We start from the raw sequence: 23,066 nt of genomic DNA on the forward strand, positions 1-23,066 counted from the left end.
AAGACTCACTCAGAGTCCACACTACAGTGTGACTACTTGTTCCAGGGGATACCCACTGCCAACCCAACGTAAGATGGACGAGTACATTTAAAACTAAAACTGTTAAATTATCACAGGCAGTGAGGATAGGAAGCTGGAGGCAGGAGCTGATGCAGAGGCCATGGAAGACTGCTTCTTACTGACCTGCTCAATCTGCTTTCTTATAGAACCCAGGCCCACACTGCCCATTAATGGGCTGGGACTTCCCCTATCAATAACCAATTAAGAAGATGCCCCACAGCTGGAAATCATGGCGACATTTTTCTCAGTTGAAGCTCCCTCCTTTCAGATAACTCCAGCTTGTGCAAATTGACATAAAACTAGACCGCACAAGAGGCAAGTACGGAGGAGACCACTAGTGCGAGGAGCAGATCTTGGGGTTGTTTAAGCGTTAGGTACATGGTTCCATACTTAATGTGGACCAAGTGAACTTTAGGACATCTTAGGACTTTTTCACTTAGTGCAGTAAATTCTCCCATTTTTTTTTTCTTATTTTCTAAAAGAGGTCTGCTTTTAACGCACTTCTCCTGTCAGAGCGCAATTCTCCATCAGCTAGTAAGATCCCATTGTTAACACCCTTAGCATTTGGATTGCTCATGCTCAGTTTGTACACTTGGCCTCCATATCAGTACTTGTCTTTCTGGGCTCTTTTTCATGTCTCATTTTTTTTTCCCTGGAAGGCTCAGCTCAAGTCAATCACCTATCATGTTTATCAAGGTTTTCTTCACTTCATCTCCCCACCCTCCAGACAGGGTTTCACAGAGATCCCCCGGCCTCTGCCTACCAAGTGCTGGGATTAAAGGCGCATGCCACCACTGTCACTACATCTTAACTCTTTTCCCTGGAACCTTCCCTGCCCTTTCCTCCAACAAAATGCATTTCATTTTCCTTCTGCTTAACTCCCAGAATATAGATCTGGCCAAAATGTTAATCATTCTGCATTGTAATGTATTTCTCTCTCAAGTTACTTTTTCAAAGAGTTGTCAGGAAGGTTTCTTTCCCCTCACTCAACACTGAAAGTAAATCTATGGTTCGAAGCTCTGTGTAAATAGCAATCCAACTGTCATTGAACCTGCAAGTTCATTGATTTCGTGGGTTTTACTTCTGTACCACACGAGAACACGTTTCTGGTCAGTGTTTCTCAAATTGAATTAATTCTTAGATTTTATTCCTCAAGGAAACTTGGGATAACTCACATAGAAAATACAAAGAGATTTGCTTTGTTTCCAGACTCGAAGGCGTCCGGTTGCTGTTTACGGGCAGTATGGAGGCTTCCCCTGTGTGGGAAGTGCTTTTGAAACACAGTCCTGCAACCCTGAACAAGGCTGTCCAACCGAGGAGGGCTGTGGAGAACGTTTTAGATGTTTCTCAGGTGAGTTGTTTTCCATGGGCTCAGCATGCCAACATAATTCAAATGTTATTTGTTAACTGGCTCCATACATATTTGTTTAAATTTATATTGGCCTCCAAATGAATTTTCCCCTACTATAAGCAAGACTTTTGCTAGTATAGTAATTGCATAGTCAGATAAATTACACACTTAGATAGCATTTATTCAAAAGCAAGAGAGACGTAAAGGCCTGGGCATTCTTTGGTGTGTTGATAGAATTAAAGCTATTAACAGCCTCAGCTAATTTCTTTCTTTCTTTCTTTCTTTCTTTCTTTCTTTCTTTCTTTCTTTCTTTTTTTTTTGGTTTTTCAAGACAGGGTTTCTCTGTGGTTTTGGAGCCTGTCCTGGAACTAGCTCTGTAGACCAGGCTGGTCTTGAACTCACAGAGATCCGCCTGCCTCTGCCTCCCAAGTGCTGGGATTAAAGGCGTGTGCCACCACCGCCCGGCGCTAATTTCTTTCTTTTTTCTTTTTGAGACCTGGTGTCTTGTAGATGAGGCTGACATTAAACTCTCTATGTAGCAGAGTGTGACTTTGAACTCCTGATCTTCCACCTTCCCAGTGCTGAGGTTACATGTGGGAACCCCCACACTCAACAAAAAACAACGTATTGAAGGTTTTTTCAACCCCCCCCCTTTTTTTTTTCCTGAGAGAGGATTTCTCTGTGTAGCCCTGGTTGTTCTGGAACTTACTCTGTAAACTAAGCTGGCCTTGAACTCAGAGATCCTCGTGTTTCTGCCTCCCACATGCTGGGCTCAAAACTGTGTGCTACCACTCTGCAACATCAATTGGAGTTTTATGAACAGATTAGTAGATCAAGAGTCAGTGTGTTAGATTTTTCTTTTACTATTATTTTACATTTTTTTCATACAATATATTTAGATCATATTTTTTCCCTTCCCCAAGTCCTCTCAGATCATCCCTACTTCTCCACCTCCCAATTTTGTGTTCTCAAAACAGAAAAAAGCACCCAAACTAATAAAAAAAGAAAACCATAATAACACCCAGGAAATCATGGAGTCCCTTTGTATTGGCCAGCCACCCCTGAGCATGAGGCCTGTCCCAGAGTATGGTTGATACACTCAGTATCACTCCACTGGAGAAAATGATTTTCTCTTTGATAGTGGGTATACATTGCAAATAGCTTCTTGGTAGGCATGAGACCCTGTGCCCACTTTCCCTTCTCAGGGTTGAAACCCTGTTTGATCTGAACTTACGCAGGTCTCGTGTGTGGCATGTTGTCATATATCCACGTGTGTATTTTCCTCCCTAGAAAACGCTATTTGCTTGCGACACTCCTCATCTAACCCTTACAGTCTTTTCACTTCCTCTTCCACATAGATCCCTGAGCACTAAGGAGAGGGCTTCGATCAAGACTTTCCTTTTAGGACTGAGTACATGGAGGTCTGCAGTTGCTCTTAAATAGTACTTGTAAAGCTCCTATTTTATTTTGAGAACTCAAATCAGGTGATATCTGCTTCAGGAAGCTTTTACTAATCCCCCAGGAGATAGAATTAGCCAGCAAATCACTTCTCTGTGCTCACTGTGGATCTTACACTGTCCGTAATCCAAATTGGTGACCTTCCATCTCTCTGAAGCTTGGTAGACATAAGCTCTATTTGGTTATTTTCTCATGAGGAATGCCTGGTGCATGGGCAGGCTCTCAACAGATGTTCGCTGTGTTGCCTTGAGTGATACAGAGTGAGCTGCATGCTGCACTGTAAAGACTCCTGTGCACGGAGCAGCCTTTGAAGAAATAGAGAAAGAATGGCCTTCATAGCCTGAGGGACAAGGCTCGTTTTCAAAACGGGATAATATTTAATTCGATATTTGAAAGGTGCATCAGAGAGGAGTAGAGAAAATCCTTCTAGACAGAGAGAATGAGGTATTAGGTCATTGAGATGACAGAAAACTTGGACCTGCATACAAATGGTCCAAATGTGCAGAGACCATAGGAAGACTGATAAGGAAAAGGCTGGGATGATGCTGGGGAGAAAGACACCGCCAAGATCACCTGGTACTCACTGGTGCTCTCTTGGTGTTCTGAGTTATCATAACAGTGATGTTGCTGATTTATATCGAGTCCTGTCATCATTGCCTTTACTAGCAGATTATACAGCATATGAAAAGTCTGGCAATGACCACACCATACAAATTTGTTTCTCAGAACCAGGAAGTCTTCCACAGAGTAGATGCTGAAAAAATGCTGAGTTTCAACCTCTTGATCTAGTTTCATTTTATTTATTTATTTATATTTTATTTGCCTTGATGTTTTGCCATGGGTATTGGGTTTCCTGGAACTGGAGTCACAGACAGTTGTGAGCTGCCATGTGGTTACTGGGAATTGAACTCGGGTCCTCTGGAAGAGCAGTCTGTGCTCTTAACTGCTGAGCCATCTCTCCAGCCCCTTGATCTAGTTTCTTTCCTCTAAAAATATCATGCATCTTAATCACCAAGAAAATCACTAGTTTGGCATCTAGGTTAACAACTACAGAAACAAAACAAAAAAGTCAACCTGTTTTACCTGTAAGCGGAATTGTGTGCATCTTGGAGAATGTAGACTTGAGGCTTATGGCTCTGACTCTGGACTTTTGAGTTCAGGTCTGTTTTCAATTTGTACTCAGAAAAGGTAAAAATCAGTTCTGTGTGTTTCAAAATGGAGGAAAAACTATCACTAGTTCTTTTCCAGACAATCTGAAGATCTGTCAGAGACCTACACTAGGCTATCAGTGTGGTGCTGGAGTGATCACAGTTTCCCCTCCTCCCTCCTTTGTATGTTCTGGGAGTTTCTCTCCTGCCCAGGTCAGTGCATCAGCAAATCCTTGGTTTGCAATGGGGATTCCGACTGTGACGAAGATGGTGCCGATGAAGACAGATGTGAGGATGCAGAAAGCAGGCCTTCCTGTGACACTGATAAACCTCCTCCCAACATAGAACTTACTGGCAATGGGTAAGGTGCTGAGAGGCCTTCCGAGAATGCCAATGAGTTGTAGGTTTTACTTCTGTTGTGTTTTAGGGCTTGACGAGTCTAATAATAAGTTACCCAACAGCTCAGACATCTTCGCCACATCCTGCTCCAATTAAAAATTCATAGTTGAATATCTATAGATACATGGGGTAAGATGTAGAGCCAGTTTTTGTTCCAAATACACAGGGATTTAGAGCTGATAGTCTCACATCGAGGGAAACCTCTCGACTATAGGAAAATCTGGAGAGTTGGTCAGTGTAAGAGGGGAAAAGAGGAGGAGAAGGAGAGAGAAACAAAGAAAGAGAGACAGAGTGAGAGAAAGGAAGAGGAGGAGGAGAAGAGGGAGCATAGCTGAAAGTAAAAGGGAAACCATCTTTTAAAAATTTAGGACCAAGTCAATTCTAGCCTCTATTTTCTAAAATTATCTATCTTAGAAGAATCAACGTGAATTTCCCTACAATAGTGTCAAGTTTATTAACAGAAGAAGAGGGCAGAGTGACTTTAAGGAACACTCTTCAGCATGCCAAGAGAGTCAGGACGGAACTCCCGGTTGAAAGCAATCTCTGCTCCAGCAGTAACCTTAATTGTATTGGTTTTATCTATAGAATCAATTTTAAAGCAGCTGTTGCCATAGATACAACAGACCCAAGTCCCCTTATATGTCCTCAGGCTGACAGAATGTTGGGTTTCCTCTGCTGTTAGTGTTAGCTTTCCTGCTACCAGGGGGAGACGCTAGGGTGTTGCTCCATTTGTTCAGCGTCTCAGGTGTTAGGTGTAGAGGATTTTAATCGTTGGCTTCTAGAAGACTTTACTCATATTTGTTTCTCCAGCAGGTACTAGTTCTGGATTTTAATTGCCACCCCTCCCCCTTCTCGTCTCTCTCCTCCTCACAGTTACAACGCACTCACTGGCCAGTTTGGGAAGAGAGTCCTCAACACCAAAAGTTTCGGTGGTCAATGCCGGAAAGTGTTCAGTGGGGATGGGAAAGACTTCTACAGACTGAGTGGAAACATCCTCTCGTATACATTTCAGGTACTTAATTACACCAGTTAATCCACTGTAACCCGCGACTTTGTAGCGATCATTTTTATATGCATCAAAATTTTAGTACTAGTTGGGAGTTTGTTTATGGCCTAATATGTCCATCTTTCTCATTTCTCCCCTATCATCCTTACTTTCACCTCCTAACTTCATGCACTGTTTGTTAGGAAAAGCAAAAAACCAAACCACTGAGTCGATTTACTACTATCCGTATGTGCACGGGTGTGGAGCTAGGCAATGGGGCATGGGCAGCCTCTCAGGTTCCGCATCTCTGGGGAAAATCATCATCTCTCTCCTGGCAGCCATCATCAGTTGCCAATACCTCCCCAGCCAGGGGTGAGTCTTCCTTAGCCCCTCCATTATTCATCCTGGGAGTCTGGCTGCTGGATCTTGAGCAGGCCTTGGAGAGCCAGCCCTAGCTGCTGTGAATTCATGTGGTCAATTTCATAAGCATTTTATGTATGTTTAAAAGGAGTTCATGGTTTTGAAGTCTAGCATACAGGTCAATACTACTTTTAATATGTCTCTTAAGTTCATGTTTCATTTGAGCTCAGGACCTTTTATCATCTGCTCTATATGAGTGTTGACATCCAAGGTTCTGGCTGGGACTGGTTACGGCGATTTCCTTCCTCTGTCATAGTGGCAGTTCATTTAAAATGAGTTATTTTAAAATTGTGAAGCAACTTATATTTACAAAGACGTCTGGTAACATATGCTTGCAATTGGAAGAAAACCAATTTTACAAATGCCTATGTGTTTCTATTATCCATATGTTGGAGTAGCATATATCCAGTGACTCACAGGTTCCTACATACTAATCCTTGATAACATTTCTCTCACCTGCAGGAAGCCACTGTCCTAGGCTTTGTACTAATGCTTCCCTTGTTTGGCTCTGAATGTTTGTCACATACATATTTACATGTATCCAGGCGTCTCTAAATAACTGCTTGTGACTTAGTTTTGCCTGATTTTGTTATTTACAGAAATAGAATAATATTAATTATTTTATGAGTTATGTTTTTCTTGCTGAATTAGGTTTTTAAGATTTATTCATGTTAATGAAGATGGAATTGTCATCCCTGTTCCCATTTTTTTTTCTTAAGAAAATGCTTTCAATGTTCCTGTGCACTAGTCTCACACAAATTCTTTGGGTTGTACACATAGCACACACAGATCGCTGTTTTGTGGGATCTGCACAATGAAGTCTTACTGTGATTCCAAATTGACTCCATCAGTTTATATTATAACAGCAGTGTGGATAAGTGGGCATGGCTCCATGCTGTCCTTGTTGGTCCTACCTGACTACTCGTCTCTGCTTTTGATCAGAGTCCCCTCTTGCTCCAAGCTCCAGCTCTTCAGATGCCCCTGTTGCACTCATCCTGATTCTTGGTACCAACACCAAATATGCTCACACAAAATACTTAGGGTTTTGGAGAATTTCCTGGGGATTCGGGTGGAGGAAGAGGGTTTTCCAGTCCAGTACCCTGAACACATTGCACCCAATCCAGTTCATATCCTGACCCTCAAAACTGTCTTCACAGCCTCACCAAAGTGGAGTTTTTTTTTTTTAATAAATTTATTTATTTACTATGTATACAATGTTCTGTCTGTATGTATGCCTGCAGGCCAGAAGAGGGCACCAGCCTCATTACAGATGGTTGTGAGCCACCATGTGGTTGCTGGGAATTGAACTCAGGACCTTTGGAAGAACAGGCGATGCTCTTAACCGCTGAGCCATTTCTCCAGCCCCAAAGTGGAGTTTCTGGTCTCATTCTGTTTTGACCTCTTTGTCAATTTCATCTCCCAACAGCTACCTTTTTACTCCTTTTCTTTCCTTCATCTCAGCATCGCCTATATTTCCAGTTGAGTTATCCTTACATTTAGCTTTCAGTTTTTTAAACAAAAATGACTGCTAGAAGGAGGACCCTCTGCCCACCCAGATGAGCCCTTTGGGGAAGCAGCTTTGACTATGATTACTAAGGATTAACCTCCAATTTACAGTAGATGGAGTTACTTACAGCGAGTACAGCAAGGAAAAGAGGAATACAGGTGATAGCAGGGATGAATATGACGTAAGGGCATGATATTTGTGTATGGAAATGCCATCATAAAACCTCTAACTTTTGTGCAGTTACAATACGCTAAAAAAACTTATTGAGTCATGTAAGTGTGACATCAAACTAACTTAGAAACAAGTATAGTCACCAAATTTTAAATATCTACTCTGCATTTGTTCTGTTTTAAGCAACAGGTATAGATTTAATCCTTGCACTATTTTGGAAGGTAATATTTGCTAGTTTGTCACGTGTAAATTGAGGCTTGGAGGACTTTGACTTTTTCCACATTAAAACAGTGTGACCTAGCTTGAGAGGTTCAAATTCTGAAGCCCTTTATTTTATGTCACATTTTGTTTCCTCATTTTTGCATTTCAATTCTGAATTCTATATAATAAGTGACATGTATTATAATTTAACCTCTGGCTAGGAGGGAGAGCATGGGATATGAGCATGTAGATACTAATAATTATTGTTCAGCTTCCATTCCTGGAAGGATACGTTACTAATTCTTTCATAATTAGAAGGGAGCGAAATTGCATATGTATTTTCAAAAGGGTCACACACATTTAGAACATCACAGAGAAGAGGAAATAATGAGGAAGATTATTTTCGAGTTAGCTGGAAGAGAGACACACTAGAAGCCTGTGGCCTCTGAAGAAAATGATTTAACAGCAGCCTGCTCCTGACACTCATTTTCCTCAGCAGGGCTTGGTTTGGGGGCTGACGTCTGAAATGTCTTTCCCATCACTGAGTGAAGGTGTTGTCAGAAGTAGAGGGAAATTATAGCCTGCTACTGAATGTGGAACAGTACTGATTTGCAAATCCAGCCTGAGTGAAGTGAGGTGGAAGGGAGGACAGGCAGTGAGCCAGTCGTCTGAGTGCTAAATACAGCTGTGGAGATGAGGGCGGCGAGAGCTCCCCAGAGTTCAAATAAACAGACCCAGTGCTCACTGTGTGGTCTACTCTCCACCCCATAGAGGGTAGCTTTGGAATTATTTGGGACATCAATATTAATAAGCATAAAACATGTATGATCGCTTATAATCTGGATGTTGGTTATTAGCAAGGCAGGCTTTAGGGAAAGTCTGGCTTCCTCTTGACCAAGCCACCTACACATTCCCTACTTATTCATACTTTTCACACACAAAAGGCTACCAAGCACACGTTAGGGCCCCAGAGTTGCTTGGAAAGGTGACACTCGGCTCCCTTCATTCTCAGCATGGGGCCTGTTGTAGATGAGAGTGAATTACAGACCACACTGGACACAGGTCATTGAGTCTTCTGATTTTGGTTATGAATGTGTTTCATATTTCATCATGTTGTTTGAAGAGAGACCTTGCATACATACAAAGGAATAATGAAAAAGCTCACTTCAATATTAAATTACTGGTGCCTCTACTTCCTTTATTGATATGAGGATGACAGCTAAAATGACTTCATTTACCTTTGTAGCTGGAGACTGTGCATACATTTCCCAGCCACCCTGAGCCAAATAATCACACAGAAACTATATTAATTACAACACTGTTTGGCCAATGGCTCAGGCATATTTCTAGCTAGCTCTTACATCTTAAATTAACCCATAATTCTTATCTATGGTTAGTTACACGGCTTGGCGCCTTTTCTCAGTGCAGCATTTTTATTTTGCTTTTTCGTGTCTGGCTTGTGACCACAGACTGAGTGTTTTCTTTCCCAGAATTCTCCTAGTCTGGTTTCCCTGCCTAAACTTTCTGTCTGGCTACTGGTCAATCAGCATTTTATTAAACCAATACAAGTGACAAATCTTTACAGGCTACAAGAGCATGATCCTACAGCATCTCTCCCTTTTGCCTTTTTAAAACAAGAACTCTGAATCTAATCTCTTTTGTTTAGTTTTATTCCTGATCATTGTCCATAACAACTTATAACCAACACTCTAAATGAAGACAAACATCCATAATCCATTTTTTTGGGGGGGAATGTAGGTATAATTTTCAGGCTACTTCCTGCTGATTGATGATCTTATGGGGACATAAAGAAAATTTAGGGTTATGGCCAAGTCCTAACTGAATATTATGTGAGACTGGATAATCTCAGTCAGCAGTCTTGAGGCTGTCCTAGATACAGAACTTAGAGGAAACTGCATCAGAGGTCCTCTGAAACTTTGCATCATCTGGGTCATCTGTTCCCATTGGAGATTTTTCAGGGGATCTTTCTTGATCAAACCTTATTTTTCTTAACCAGAATGAATCCACAGCCTCACATTTTCTGTGCAAACAAAAGCAAAACCTCTTCTTCAAAGTAAAATATTTTTTAACTTAAATTTTGAAGTCAAAGGAATATATATATATATGATTAATCCAGCAATATTTATAATCAAATGTCTTTTAGCAACTGTTTTTCCTTCCTCAGCAGTCAAACAATTCAAAGACAACAGTATACACAATAACATACAGTATCCAAAGTCTTTGTGTATTTTCCATCTTTATATGGCTTTAATATTTTTTACTCTATTTTATTTTTGTTTGTAATTTTTGGGGTTTTGAGTCAGGGCATCTTTGTCTATCCTGGAATTCACTTTGTAGACCAGGCTGCCCTTGAACTCACAGAGATCCTCCTGCCTCTGCCTCCCCAAATGCTGGGATTAAAGTTGGGTGCCACCACACCCAACTACACTCTTTCTTTTTTTAAAAGGACTTTCCTTACCTTTTTTCTTTTCTCTTTCAAGTCTACATATATTTTTAAACACACTGTAAACCATTTAGAAGTTTTTTTAAATCTGAATCTATCTTTACTGTATATCTCTCTTTTTTTGACCACATGAATCTTTAATTTGCTAAGTGATATGGCTAGAATTAAAGACGTGGCTTTGGCAGTTGTTTCCTCCCTACTCCTTGGCTTTCTCAGAGTCTAGCTTCATGGCAGAAACACTGGCAGAAGCCAGGTTTTTTCCCCACAACTCTGTTTCTAGGTCCTTGCTACCACCAAGAAGCATGCCAATGGTTCCTCATAAACACCATTTAAGTGTTTGGTGGCAACACTTAAAAGAGCTGAGAGTTTTTGCCACTAATGCTGAGTCAGGAAGCCTCTCTTAAAGAAGCTGTGCCTCTGCTCCCCTCTAGCAAAGAGAGCCCAGGCAAACGTTCAGGTGTCATTTGTAGCTGCAGACTGCGGTTTTGTTTCTTGGTCACTCTGACCCAAATGATCATACAGAAACTATATTAATTACAACACTGTTTGACAATGCTTGTATCATGATATTTTTATATGTGCCTGTCACCCTGCTTGCTCATATTCATTTACATTACTTTGTGTTCCTTTTTCTTCTCCTACTGATGTCCTTTCTTCTACCAAATAGCCTTCTGCTTGTCTGTCTGTCTATATATCAACTATCTGTCTGTCTGTCTATCTATCTATCTATCTATCTATCTATCTATCTATCTATCTATCTACTATCTATTCTCTCTCTCTCTCTCTCTCTCTCTCTCATCTTTAATTGTAGATTCCACATATGGGAGAAAGCACATAGCAGTTGACTTTCTGAGTTTGGCTTAGTTCACTAATGATGGTCTTTACTTCCATTTATTTTTCTGCAAATGACATAATTCCAGTATTTTATTGAAGAATACTGTGTATGGTGTACACAGTCCATATGTTCCTTGAGTTTTAGTAATATTTATTTATGTTTTTATCATGAAAGCAGATGTATGTGAAATAGAAATGCTTGTGAAAGGTGAGTTCCAATTTGACTGCTGCATAAAATAGAAACTGAGGAAAGAAACCTTTTAGCAAGTCTGTTTTATACTATGCAAACTCACATTTTAAGCAGATTTGTTGCCTATAAGATTAAGATACTAAGAGACTTTTACACAAGGAATTGTCTTGCAAAATAGTGAAAAAAGTATGCCATTCTGTAGCTCTGGAGCCTATAGCTTTAGAGTATGATTGTATGTATTCAGTGTTGGGTACCCTTTACACAGGAGGCAGCCTAAAGTGGTTACTATCGTGCTTTCCACAAGATTCTTGTTCTATTTATGGGACTTGCCAGTTCTTGTGCTTATTTTCCTCTGATGCAAGGTGACGTCAATGACAAATGAGTCATTTGTCTCTCCAAGAAGGACACTTCTCTACCACATGTGACTGACCTGTGGTCTGTTTTAAAATTCTTGTGGGATCATCCTTTTTTTTTTTTTGCTATCATTTATTATTGGAAAAAGAAAATTGAATTTTAGCATTAATTCAATAAAATCAGGAAGTTTAAACTGGCATCTTGTCACAAAGTCCTAATGATCTCATTGTTTTATGTCATCCATTTGTTTCTCTGTTCTCAACATGGAAATCAAGAGCCGAATGCTTCCAGTTCTCCCTTGGTATAGCTGTCTGGGTTCGTTCACTTCCGGGATGAATGCTGAGTAAAGAAAACGGAATATATGTGTACACAAATGTGTCTTGTGAATCACATGGCGTTACTGTCATTGATACTACAGCTCCTGCGCAGCAGCGCTGTCTTAGAACAAACACTTTCTGTACACAGGCCTGACTTTGTTGCGAGTTTTAGTTGCTTTGTGTAAGTGCAGAGATTTGTGTTCATGGGACACAGTGTGAAGAAAGGATGCATTCCTTTTTCAATTTATTTATTTTTATTTTTTATGCATTTGTGTTTTGCTTACATGTATGTCTGTGTGAGGGTGTTAGATTTTGGATTTATAGATGGTAGGGTGCTGGGAATTGGACCTGGGTCCTCTGGAAAAGCAGTCAGTGCTTTTAACTACTGAGTCATCTCTCCAGACCCAAAAGCATGCATCTTAAATGGTACAACAAAAGCATCTTGGATATATGCCAAGTCCTTATTTGGTTATAGTAAAAGGTTTTCTTTTTCTTACAGGTCAAAATAAATAATGATTTTGACTATGAGTTTTACAACAGTAGCTGGGCTTATGTAAAACATGAATCCAGAGAATCTGAATCATCCTCTTCAGGCAAATTCCTAATTTTCTCTTTCTCATCTGATGACCGGAATCATAATTCAGGGGACAACAACAACTACATGAAAAAGGTTAGTAGGAAACATTAACCATTTTTTTTTTCTGTTTTTACCAAGTACTGAGTGTTATTGGCATTAACAAAGGTGTATTTAGCAAACATACTAATTTTCTGTTTTATATTAAGGCAAAATAACTCCTTTAACAGACAATGCATTCTTTAGAGGTACATTGTTTTGTTATTTGATAATATATTTATCTTTTTCTCATTAAATATTTATTATTGTTATTAAAGACAGAGTCTTGTGTATTCCCAGTCTGGCCTTGAATTTGCTATGCAGCTGAGGCCAACTTTGCACTACTGCTGATCATCTTGCTTTCTCCACCTTTCAAGTGTTGGGATTATAGGTGTGCATTATGGTGCCTGACTAGTTTCATTATTCCCTGCCTCCCTGCCTCCTGTCTTCTCTGCTCTCCCTCTTCTTTTCCCTCCCTTCTCTCTTGCCACCTTTCCCCTTCCCTCCCTCCCTCCCTCCCTCCCTCCCTCCCTCCCTCCCTCCCTCCCTCCCTTCCTTCCTTTCTTTTTCTTTTTTGTGGGCGGATCTCATGCAGTTCATTCTGGCCTTAAACTCCAGATATTCCTGCCTCTAGAGTTCCGGGTTAACAGGCATGAACCATCATGTCTGATTGATTTGCAAAGTTAGCGGTTTGTTTAATTATGAAAGGGCAGCATAAGGAAAACAGATTTTATTTGTTTTATAACTAAGAAGCCAGCTGTGAAATATGAATGAGTTAAGATGTTTATCATCTCTGGATTACACTGTTCACACTGTAGAGACTTAGTGCAAGGTCCACTTTAAATATTATTGAAAGGTTACTAGAAAATGTTCAAAAGAGCTCCTTAAATAAATGGCTTAACCTGTAAATATCCCAGTAAGAGAGATAAGTAATATATTCTCCTTACCTATAAGTTATGGTCAAACTGTGACTTTAAAATATATTACGCTGAACACTTTCTACAAAACTAGTTTAGCAGGAGTAATGCTATCCTTATTTGGGCTCCAGAAAACTTCAGGTTTCTTCATGAAGGTGAGCTCAGCAGAAACCTCATTCTATCTTAAGAAAAATCAGACTAGGTGACAGGAATGGACATCTGATCAAGATGATGGGTAGGCAAATATTTATTGTATGATTTTAGCTTCTACCTAAAACTCCTTTTGCTCTTTCTCCCCCCCCCCAGAGCTATCAATTGTTGGTTGTTAAGAACAGTGTTGAAGTGGCCCAGTTCATTAATAATAATCCTGAATTTTTACAACTTGCTGAGCCATTCTGGAAGGAGCTCTCCCATCTTCCCACTCTGTATGACTACAGTGCCTACCGACGACTAATTGACCAATACGGGACACATTATTTGCAGTCCGGGTCCCTAGGAGGAGAATACAGAGTTCTCTTTTATCTGGATTCAGGAAATGTCAAACACAATGGTATGGTATTAAAACTGTTATCTGAAAGCATCTGAAGAGCCTAAATGGGAGAGGATATACTTACACTTTGAAGCTGCAGAATTCGATAAACTACAGAGGAGTCCAAAATTGCAGGAATCTATTATACTCTACTTAAATTCTCACATGATTTAAGAAATGTCTGCCTACTCTTTTGAATAATATCAAGTTAAACTGTTACCATTATCAGCTGTCTCTAGAGAGTGTTAGATTTTCATAATACTTGATTGTCTTTCCCATTTCTCGGATTAAATAGTACTTCTATTTTAAACAGATGTCTAAGTTAGCTTCCACACTTGTTCAGTCTGTTTGCTTATAGATCTTATGACTAGCTGCTGGGGTGGCATCTCCCACAGTGGACTGGCCCCTCCTGTATCAATTATTCATAAAAAATGCCCCAAAGACAGATCAGTTATGATGGAGACAATTCCTCAGTCAAGGTTCCTTCTCCCCAGGTAACTCTAGTTTGTGCTTAGCTAGTGAGAACTAAATCACATTGATACCCAGAATTCTCACTTTCATTTCCTGAGGTGGGTACCATGATCCCCACCACCACTACACGCACACTGAAAAACAGAGGCTTGCTTGGTTTTATGATGAAACTCTCTGGGGTCCGTAAACGGCAGGGAAAGGGTTTGAAGTCAGAATAAACTGGTATCATAACCAACCTAGTTTCCCCTTTGTGCTGCTACAGGTGATGGATTTTTGTTAGAAAATGAACATGCCTCTGGAATTCTTGCTTTGGGGATTCCACCTTGAAATGATGGCCCTCACCATCTGCTCAGATGAGGGGCACTTTCCCTGTCCCATCTCTCCAGAGAATTTTCTGTCTGCCTAAGTAATGTTTCATGTCAAACCTTTTCTTTCACCTTGGGCAATTGCCTACAATTCCTTCATTGCAACTCATCTCTTCAAGGTCTTCCACTTCAGTAAAAATTCTGTTCTGAACTTGAAGATGAATAAAAATTCTTCCATGGGATTTAAGAAGAGCTTGTAGTTTTTCCTTATGGGGTAATTATAATCTTTTCTTTGCTTCCATGAACCTTTTCAATTTCCTACAAGTTAAATTCAAATAGAATTTCAACTTCTCTTGTTTCATAAGTTGAAAATGAATTCACAAATATTGTTTAGTTTTGTCTTTTTTAGCATTATTTCTTTGAAAGATTAATCTTGCAAATGGCTTGGTATAAACTTAGTTTCACTGCTAAATCCAAAATTTTGTGGCATTTACATGTAGGTTGCAACTACATTGAGATTCCACCCTACTCCATCAAGCAATCTTTAAGAAAACAATAAGGGCTATTGAGGTTACAGAGAAAAAGAACCTTGTATAGTGATGACGGGGCTATCAATTTGTCCAACTTCTGTGGAGTCAGCATTGAAAAATTGAAAATAGGCCTACATATGATCCAGCCATACCACTCCTGGATATCTAAGCAGTATGTCATTGCACTAATGACATCACAACATCAGTTATACTCATAAGAACGAAACTATGAGATCAGCCTAGATGTCCATCAAGAGTTGAACAGATTATTGGTGAGTCAGAGCCTTCTGGGTTTAGCCCCTCAGCTCAACAATTAGGTAGAGTCTCTTGTTCAGTCTTGATTCTCTTGGCATTGACTACGTTTTTCACCAGGGCGTGTAGATATTCTGTTTTCTTTCGTCTTGTACCCCTGACCACATTGGCCACAAAGGAGGGCTATCTTGCTCCTAATTCCTTTCATTAGGAACCACAGAAACCAAGTGAGTAGGGCTAGGAGTTTAGGAATTAGTTCATATAGGGTCAAAATTCACCTTTTAGAATCTCCAGCAAGTGAGTAGGAAGCCCTCACACGCCCGTGTTTATCTATTTGTTTTATTTCTAAGAAACTGACCGTGAGTGAGTATGAAATGCAGCTCTGTGAAGTTTCAGTTTCTGCTTCCTCTATGCCTTTATGTGAAAGTTATTTGGGTTTCTTCCCACTCCCACCCTTCAGCCAACGCTAATAGGAGGAAAATAACAAAATCCAAGCATCCTCTTTTCTGAACTTTGCCCTTAGAGGGCACTTGAAACTGCATGTATTTTGTTACTCTTCAGGAAATTGCCACAGACAGCTGGAAACCACTCCTTTTTATTATACAGAAAGTTGTTTATTCCATCATCATCTATAATCATGCATAATTGGGAAAATCACAATTAATATCCATTAAAATGGAATTAGTTTAGTATTTTATTGAACATTCCTTTAATCCCACAAGATGGTGGAACTCGGAGTGACTACAGTTATTTTCTAAAGAGTTTCTATTATAATTTTATTTATTTTTTCATGTTATATAACAGCCCCAGTTCTCCCTCCCTTCCCTTCTTTCGTCCCCTCCTACCCCCATCCCATAGAGCAGCTAGGTAAAAAGGACCCTAAGAGGGACACACATGGCGGGTCCCAGGAAAGAGAAATAGTTAAGATTTCCAAGGTAAACTGGGGAGGGGATAGAAGGGTAAGATGGGTAATGGGAACATGAGGGCTTGGAATGGCCGAGTTGAGGAAGGGATGAAGAGGGGGGAGCAATGAAAGAGATATCTTGATTGAGGGAGCCATTGAGGGGCTAGGGAGAAACCTGGAACTAGGGAAATTCCCAGGAATCTAGAAGGATGACCCCAGATAAGAGTCCTAGCAGTAGTGGGCAGGGTGCCTGAACTCGTCTTCCCCTATAATCAGATTGGTGACTACCGTAATTGTCATCATGGAAACCACTTCTAATTCCCACGTTCACCCCTGGCTATATCCCAAAGAACTTCTTTAATGAACACATAAACTAAACCTTGGTTTTTGCCTTTCTTCCCAGATGCTGCGTCAGACCAGAGGAAGAAATGTTCTTCCTCGGCTGTTAAGCTTTATTTTGTGCGTTCATCATATGAGAGATGCAAGGAGCTGGATGACGCTTTCAAATCAGCTTCAGGTAAATGATAAAGAGTTCAATTTTCATTACTAGCTTGGCCTGGATTGTCTTATAATTAATTAAGTTTTGATTTCCAAGGCTTTTTAATCATTAGCAGGCATTCTGCTTCAAAAATTTATTTGATTATTTTTATTTTTTATTATTTTACTATTTTTGAGATAGGTTCTCACTATGTTACTAATCTACACTTGAATCTCTGGGTTCTTATTATTCTTCTGTCACAAGGAAATTTGGGGACCCCCATATTGGGCACTGTGTGATACCAGGAAAATTAGGGCCTCTTTAGAGTCCTAGTATTGTTGATTAAATAATTTAAAAATGAATTGACTAGAAAGTTTGTGGACAATATTACCTCACAAGAACATGAGATGTATATTGTGAAATATTTATTTACGCTATATAGATGTTTCTCTGCCTAAGGCACCTTCTGATTTTGATTTAATAAAGAGATGAATGAATAGCCAATATCTAGGCAGGAACAGGTTAGGCAGGACTTCCAGGGACAGAGAGGATTCTGGGAAGAAGAGAGGCAGAGGCAGAGGAAGCAGGGTGAGCTCTATGGAGATAAGATAATGAACCACATGTTAGAATGTAGACTTTAAAATATGGGTTAATTTAAGTTATAAAAAGTAGTTAGGAAAAAGCGTAAGCTAAGGCCAAGCTTTCATAACTAATAAGTCTCTGAATCATTATTTGCAGGTTGGGGCCCCAAAGCTAATCCATGAAGAAAGCTTGCTGCAGATGTAAATGCATGGATTTGGGTTTTTGTTGCTGCACTTGCCATGCTTTCTTGGGGAGGGGGAGTGATTTAGCCAGAGCAGAGGGTTTATGGGGTCTGGAGACAGAGCACACAAAAGCAGAAAAACTGCACTAATTTTGTAGAAGCTGCTCATCCTAATCTGGTTTGTCAGTAAGGCAACGATTCCCAATCTTTCATGCTCACAAGTGCCACTTGGGGAAAGAGAGAAAATGTAGATTCCGAGGTATTTTTCCTCAGATATTTTCTCACTCTCTCTTTTTAAAATAATGATTATTTATTTTAATGTTTTGCATTTGCGTTCGGCCTGCATGGATGTGTGTGAGGGTGTAAAATCTTGGCATCATGGACAGTTGTCAGCTGCCATGTGGGTGCTGGGAATTGATACTGGGTTCTCTGGAAGAGCAGTCAGTGCTCTTAACCACGAGGCATCTCTCAACCTCCCCGGATATTCTTATAGGTCTTGCTTGAGCTCAGAAATCTCCAGACACCCCAACTGGTGGTGACTCATTAACTCATGGCTTGGACTTGTGAGATATTACATTAAAAAGGCTACTATTTGCATATCAAACCCAGAATTAACAATGAAAATGAGGAGACACTCAGATAATTCATTAAAAATACCAGGTTTTCATAATTTCTCATTATAAAAGTACAGTGTGTTCATTTGAAAAAAAATTGCAAAATTTGGACAGTTACAAGAAAGGAAATGGAAATCATTCAAAATGTGATCTGTAAGATTAGAAATGTCTGGTTGTGACCTTTGTAAGAGCCAATTATAAGTGGAGATAAAAATATGTCTGAAATTATGAGGCACATAAATGGAAAATAGGAATTCAATTAGCATTCAAACTTTTCAGAGCACTTCTCATATTTTAGGTAATGTCTTCCTGTTAAGTAACAGCTTTTAAAAATTGTTAATATGCTATATGTAGGGCTATTGTTTTTTTCTCCAATATTTTATCACAAAGAATTTCAAATACAGAAAATGTAGGGGACATAATAGTTGTTTCTATACCGATTACCTATACATAATAACTTTATTTGACCTTTTGCCACACATATACATAAATGTTTATAATATTGACAGGTTATTTAACAACATCAATGATCATGTGTTTAAAAAGCTTATGTGAGTTATGAAATTATTTGAAAGTAAGTTTCATCTTCATGATACTTCATCCTTTAATATACGTATGCTTCTTCTAATGATGTTTTACAAAGCATGCATGATATTCTTATTGAAATAAGGTATTTAAAACTAATTTTATAATATCCTTTATCTCAGTCCACAGATGTTTTCTTCTTTTTCTTCTCCATCGTCATTTAGATAGAGTCTCAAGGGTCCCAGGTAGACAGTCAACTTTTTCTGTAGTAGAGGGTGACTTTGAACGCCCGATCCCATCTTCCTCCTGAATGAATGCTGAGATTATAGGCCTGGGCTCGCTCCTATAACTAGTTTTATGTACTGCAGGTGTGAGCTCAGGGTTTCCCAAAGGTTAGCAAGTGCTGTACCACCTAAATTATAGCCCCAGTCGCCTACTTTTCAATCTTATTTTTTCTGTTCATTGAGAGTCACAGCAGAACAAGAGGAAAAGATAAAGATGTGCCGTATAATTCCTGCCCCCAGACTTCTCACACTAGCCTCATCTTCTACTATAGTGGAGCGATTATTAAAACAACGAATCTCATCGACTTAATTGGCTTTTCAGATGACACCAATCGACATTAGGGTTTGCTCTTGGTATTGTGTATTTTATGTCTCTTCTTAAGGATGTCTCGATGGATAATAATGACTGCAGTGTTGTCCGGAATGTTGAGCTTTTCTGAAACTCCTCCGTGGGTTCTGCCTGTCCATCTGGTTTGTTGTCTTTTGCTCTTCTCAAGATGCCACACCGTTTGATGGAGTTGTTTTGAAAACACTTGACGGAGTTTACACTTTACCTTGTTGATTTTGCTTGATTTGCTTATGCTGACTTGTTTCCTCCTGTGTAGGAAGCCAGGGCAGGAAGCTTGAAGGAAAACCCTTTGTCAGAGGTGGACGTTCTGGCTTTGTTTCTGACCTTAGCTACCTGGAGCTGGATAATCCTGCTGGAAACAAAGAGAGGTACTCTTCCTGGGCCGAATCTGTAACCAGTCTTCCTGACGTCATAAAACAAAAGGTATGTGATGCTCTGCTTGAAGCAGGGAGGGGAGCAGTTGTGTTTATTTGTGTTGGGAAAATGAGATTACATCAAGGTGATTAAACAGAATTGGCTGCAATTAGCATTTGTGCATCTCAATTAGGCTTTATATAGAAAATGAATGCACACATGATAATAAGAAGCAGGGGATGTGGTTTGTTCACAGATCAGCAGTAAAGCTCAAATGTCCTGTCAACCCCAGGGCAAATTAGTGAGGGAATTCGTGTTTTAATTTTTGCCTTAAATATGATTATGTTTTCTTTTAAAAATTACTTTCTTGCCGGGTGGTGGTGGCGCACGCCTTTAATCCCAGCACTCAGGAGGCAGAGGCAGGGGGGTCTCTGTGAGTTCGAGGCCAGCCTGGTGTACAAGAGCTAAGTTCCAAGACTGGCTCTAAAGCAATACAGAGAAAAACCCTGTCTCAAAAAAAAATTACTTTCTTTGATTTATTATCAGTGTATGTACATGATGTATGTGCCTTAGTAACGGATTCTATTGCTCCAGAGCTACAGAGAAACCCTGTCTCAAAAAAAGGGGGGGCATTGATAACAATAAATGCAAGGTTTCATGCATGTTAAATTATTAATTAATGCACTGATGCTGCCATAAATAAGGCAGTTTGTCTAGAAAACACTGAAGCTTCCTGGGCACTAGAAGTTTGCAGTATTCTAGATCATGAAGTAGAACAATCAGAAATCTGGTAGACAGTTCCCCAGATGGATGGGTGTACATTGTTTATAATACTGTAGGTGAAAAGGCATGGATGCCTGAGCTGTGTGTGCATGCATGCCACATGTGTTCCTGAGCAGTGAGGTTCTGTGCCCACTCACTCTGAGCATCTGTTGATACAACTACACAAAAGAAAACACAAAATTTGCAAAATGCTTATGTTGTTCTCTATCGTGTCAACCTCAATAGAGCAAATCCACATTTCCTAAGGAAACATTTTGGTGAAACTGATTGTATGATCTATTTTCTTTATGGTAGTCAGTATCCCAGATGATGTCTAAGCAATCTAAGCAATTTGAAGCAATTAAGAGACCATACATACTTTATATAATAATAATAATAATAATAAAAATAAACCTACACCAGCCCATCAGGCATCCCTAACATACTCTACCTGTTTACCTTAAATGAGGACATTTTCAGTATTTGGAATGGGGCCATTTTCACCGTTCCATTCTTTCTTTAGCAATGAAAGTCTTGAGAGGAAAGAAGGCATTTTTTCACAGCTTCAACTACATTCTTTTCTACAAGGCACATAAAATGTCGCAGGTGAGCCAACTTCCTGTTGGGCAGGAAAGTAAGAGGAATGAACAGACACCATCCAGCTTTATGATCATTGAAGGCCATTGCTCAGAAGAGTTTGGCGGTCACTCCTCCTTCCACTCGAGCCCTTGGTGACATCATTGTGGCATCTGAATGTAGCCATCACAACAGGGTGTAGGGAATTTTAGCGGCGCCTTCTTGTTCCTGGGAAAGCATGTTTTCGCAGAAGCCTTGCTGTTAAAGGTTAGCCACCGCACCTTTGACTTCAAAGTTGCTTTTCTTCTGAGAAAAAAAAAAAACCAAACACAAAGTAATAAAGTCTCCCTGCTTTACATTTCTTCAGCAGAGGGCCTTGATCTCCAGGAAAGAGATATTACATCTGTAAGTCAGGAAATTTAATCCTATGTGTAATTGAAATTGCTTACTTGCTGTAATTCAAACCCAATTTCTTTTCTTCTGTATTCTTCTGTGCTCTATGGAGGCGATAAAGCATTGTCTTTAAAACAATCTTTAATTAACTAGACAATGAATGTTCTTTGGCTTTTTGTTTTTTAGTTTAATGCATGTTCAAGATGTAAGCAATATTTTTCCACTATCTGTTCTAAATTTTCCTAGGTTTGTGGAGATTTTGTTGCAAGGAGAGCGAGTCCCCCCCCTTTTATTTATTTATTTATTTATTTATTTATTTATTTATTTTTAAAAACGTTCAACAAGAAGCAGTTGTACAGAGCACACACTCCTCAGTCCTTTCAGTTCCCTTGCTTTCACAGTCTGAAGACATTTCACGGAAAATCGGGAAATAGGCAATTCACAAGTTTCATTTTATTATTAACTGTTATTGTTAATTCCATGTTCAGCCTTGTTTCTAAACCAAACTCTGTCACAGTGAGTTGGAGTGATGGCTCATCAGTTAGGAGCACTTGCTGCTCTTCTGGGGGACCCCACTTTGGTTCCTGTCACTCATGTTGGAAGGCTCACAACTGCCTGTCTGCCTGTAATTAGTGACATTCTCTTCTTGCTTCTGCAGGCACCTGCATACATATACCATTCTTTCACAGACACACAGACACACACCACACTCACACACCACACACAGTGAGAGAGAGAGAGGGAGAGAGAGATGGAGAGAATGAGAGAGCATTTTAATGCTTTATCAGAGGTGCATATAAACAGGAAGAAGCAGCCTATGTAGGATTTGGTTCTTTCTTGCTTTGGGGACTATATTGGAAATCTTCAGCCATATGAACTACTGAAGCAGCTATAGCGAAAGCAAGAGTGACTTTTCCTTTTGTTCCAGTGGGACTGTGTATACATATCATAAGAAACACAGTCTCACTGAAGTCTGAGCAATGATTGAGGTCTTCTCTTTGTAGCTGACGCCATTGTATGAGCTGGTCAAGGAGGTGCCCTGTGCCGCTGTCAAAAGACTGTACCTGAAGCGGGCTCTTGAGGAGTACCTGGATGAATTTGACCCTTGCCATTGCCAGCCTTGTCGGAATGGTGGCCTCGCTATTGTCGTGGGGACACAGTGTCAGTGTCACTGCAAACCATACACATTTGGAATAGCATGTGAGCAAGGCGTCCTTGTCGGAAATCAAGCAGGTCAGTGGGATGGGTCTTCACTCATCAAGAGGGATACACCGCAAAGGAAACGCCTTGGCCCTTGACATGCACTGCTTGGTGTTTGCAGATGTGAAGTTGCGTTTGTACTCAGATTCCGTTGGTTTTCCATCTCCACAGTATAGCTTTTAAGGTTAAGTCCTTTGCTCTCTCTTCTTACTCGTGTGAATTCAAAACACCATTCTGGTTTGACTCCTCATTCTTGAATTCTCTGTAGAATAGAATTATGTTTAAAATATCACCCAGCTTCTCATAATTGTCTCACAAGGCTTTGCTTTACAACAGCTCTTGTGTCGCCTGCCTAGCCTTTCTGACAGCAAGCTCTTTGGACCATGCC

General features: G+C 40.0%; 1 protein-coding gene across 1 annotated transcript in view; it reads left to right on the forward strand.

Annotated features, from left to right (window-relative positions):
* Positions 1-23,066, forward strand: part of C7 (complement C7) — a 57,356-nt gene that overhangs the window by 11,428 nt on the left and 22,862 nt on the right. Inside the window, exons 4-11 of the mRNA XM_057789991.1 lie at positions 1,270-1,411; positions 4,231-4,378; positions 5,290-5,428; positions 12,359-12,529; positions 13,696-13,939; positions 16,784-16,897; positions 19,650-19,816; positions 22,483-22,711. Of these exons, the coding sequence (XP_057645974.1) occupies positions 1,270-1,411; positions 4,231-4,378; positions 5,290-5,428; positions 12,359-12,529; positions 13,696-13,939; positions 16,784-16,897; positions 19,650-19,816; positions 22,483-22,711 (1,354 nt within the window). The remainder of the gene's footprint in view (positions 1-1,269; positions 1,412-4,230; positions 4,379-5,289; positions 5,429-12,358; positions 12,530-13,695; positions 13,940-16,783; positions 16,898-19,649; positions 19,817-22,482; positions 22,712-23,066) is intronic.

The sequence above is a fragment of the Chionomys nivalis genome, chromosome 15, assembly GCF_950005125.1.
Source record: "Chionomys nivalis chromosome 15, mChiNiv1.1, whole genome shotgun sequence".
NCBI lineage: Eukaryota > Metazoa > Chordata > Mammalia > Rodentia > Cricetidae > Chionomys > Chionomys nivalis.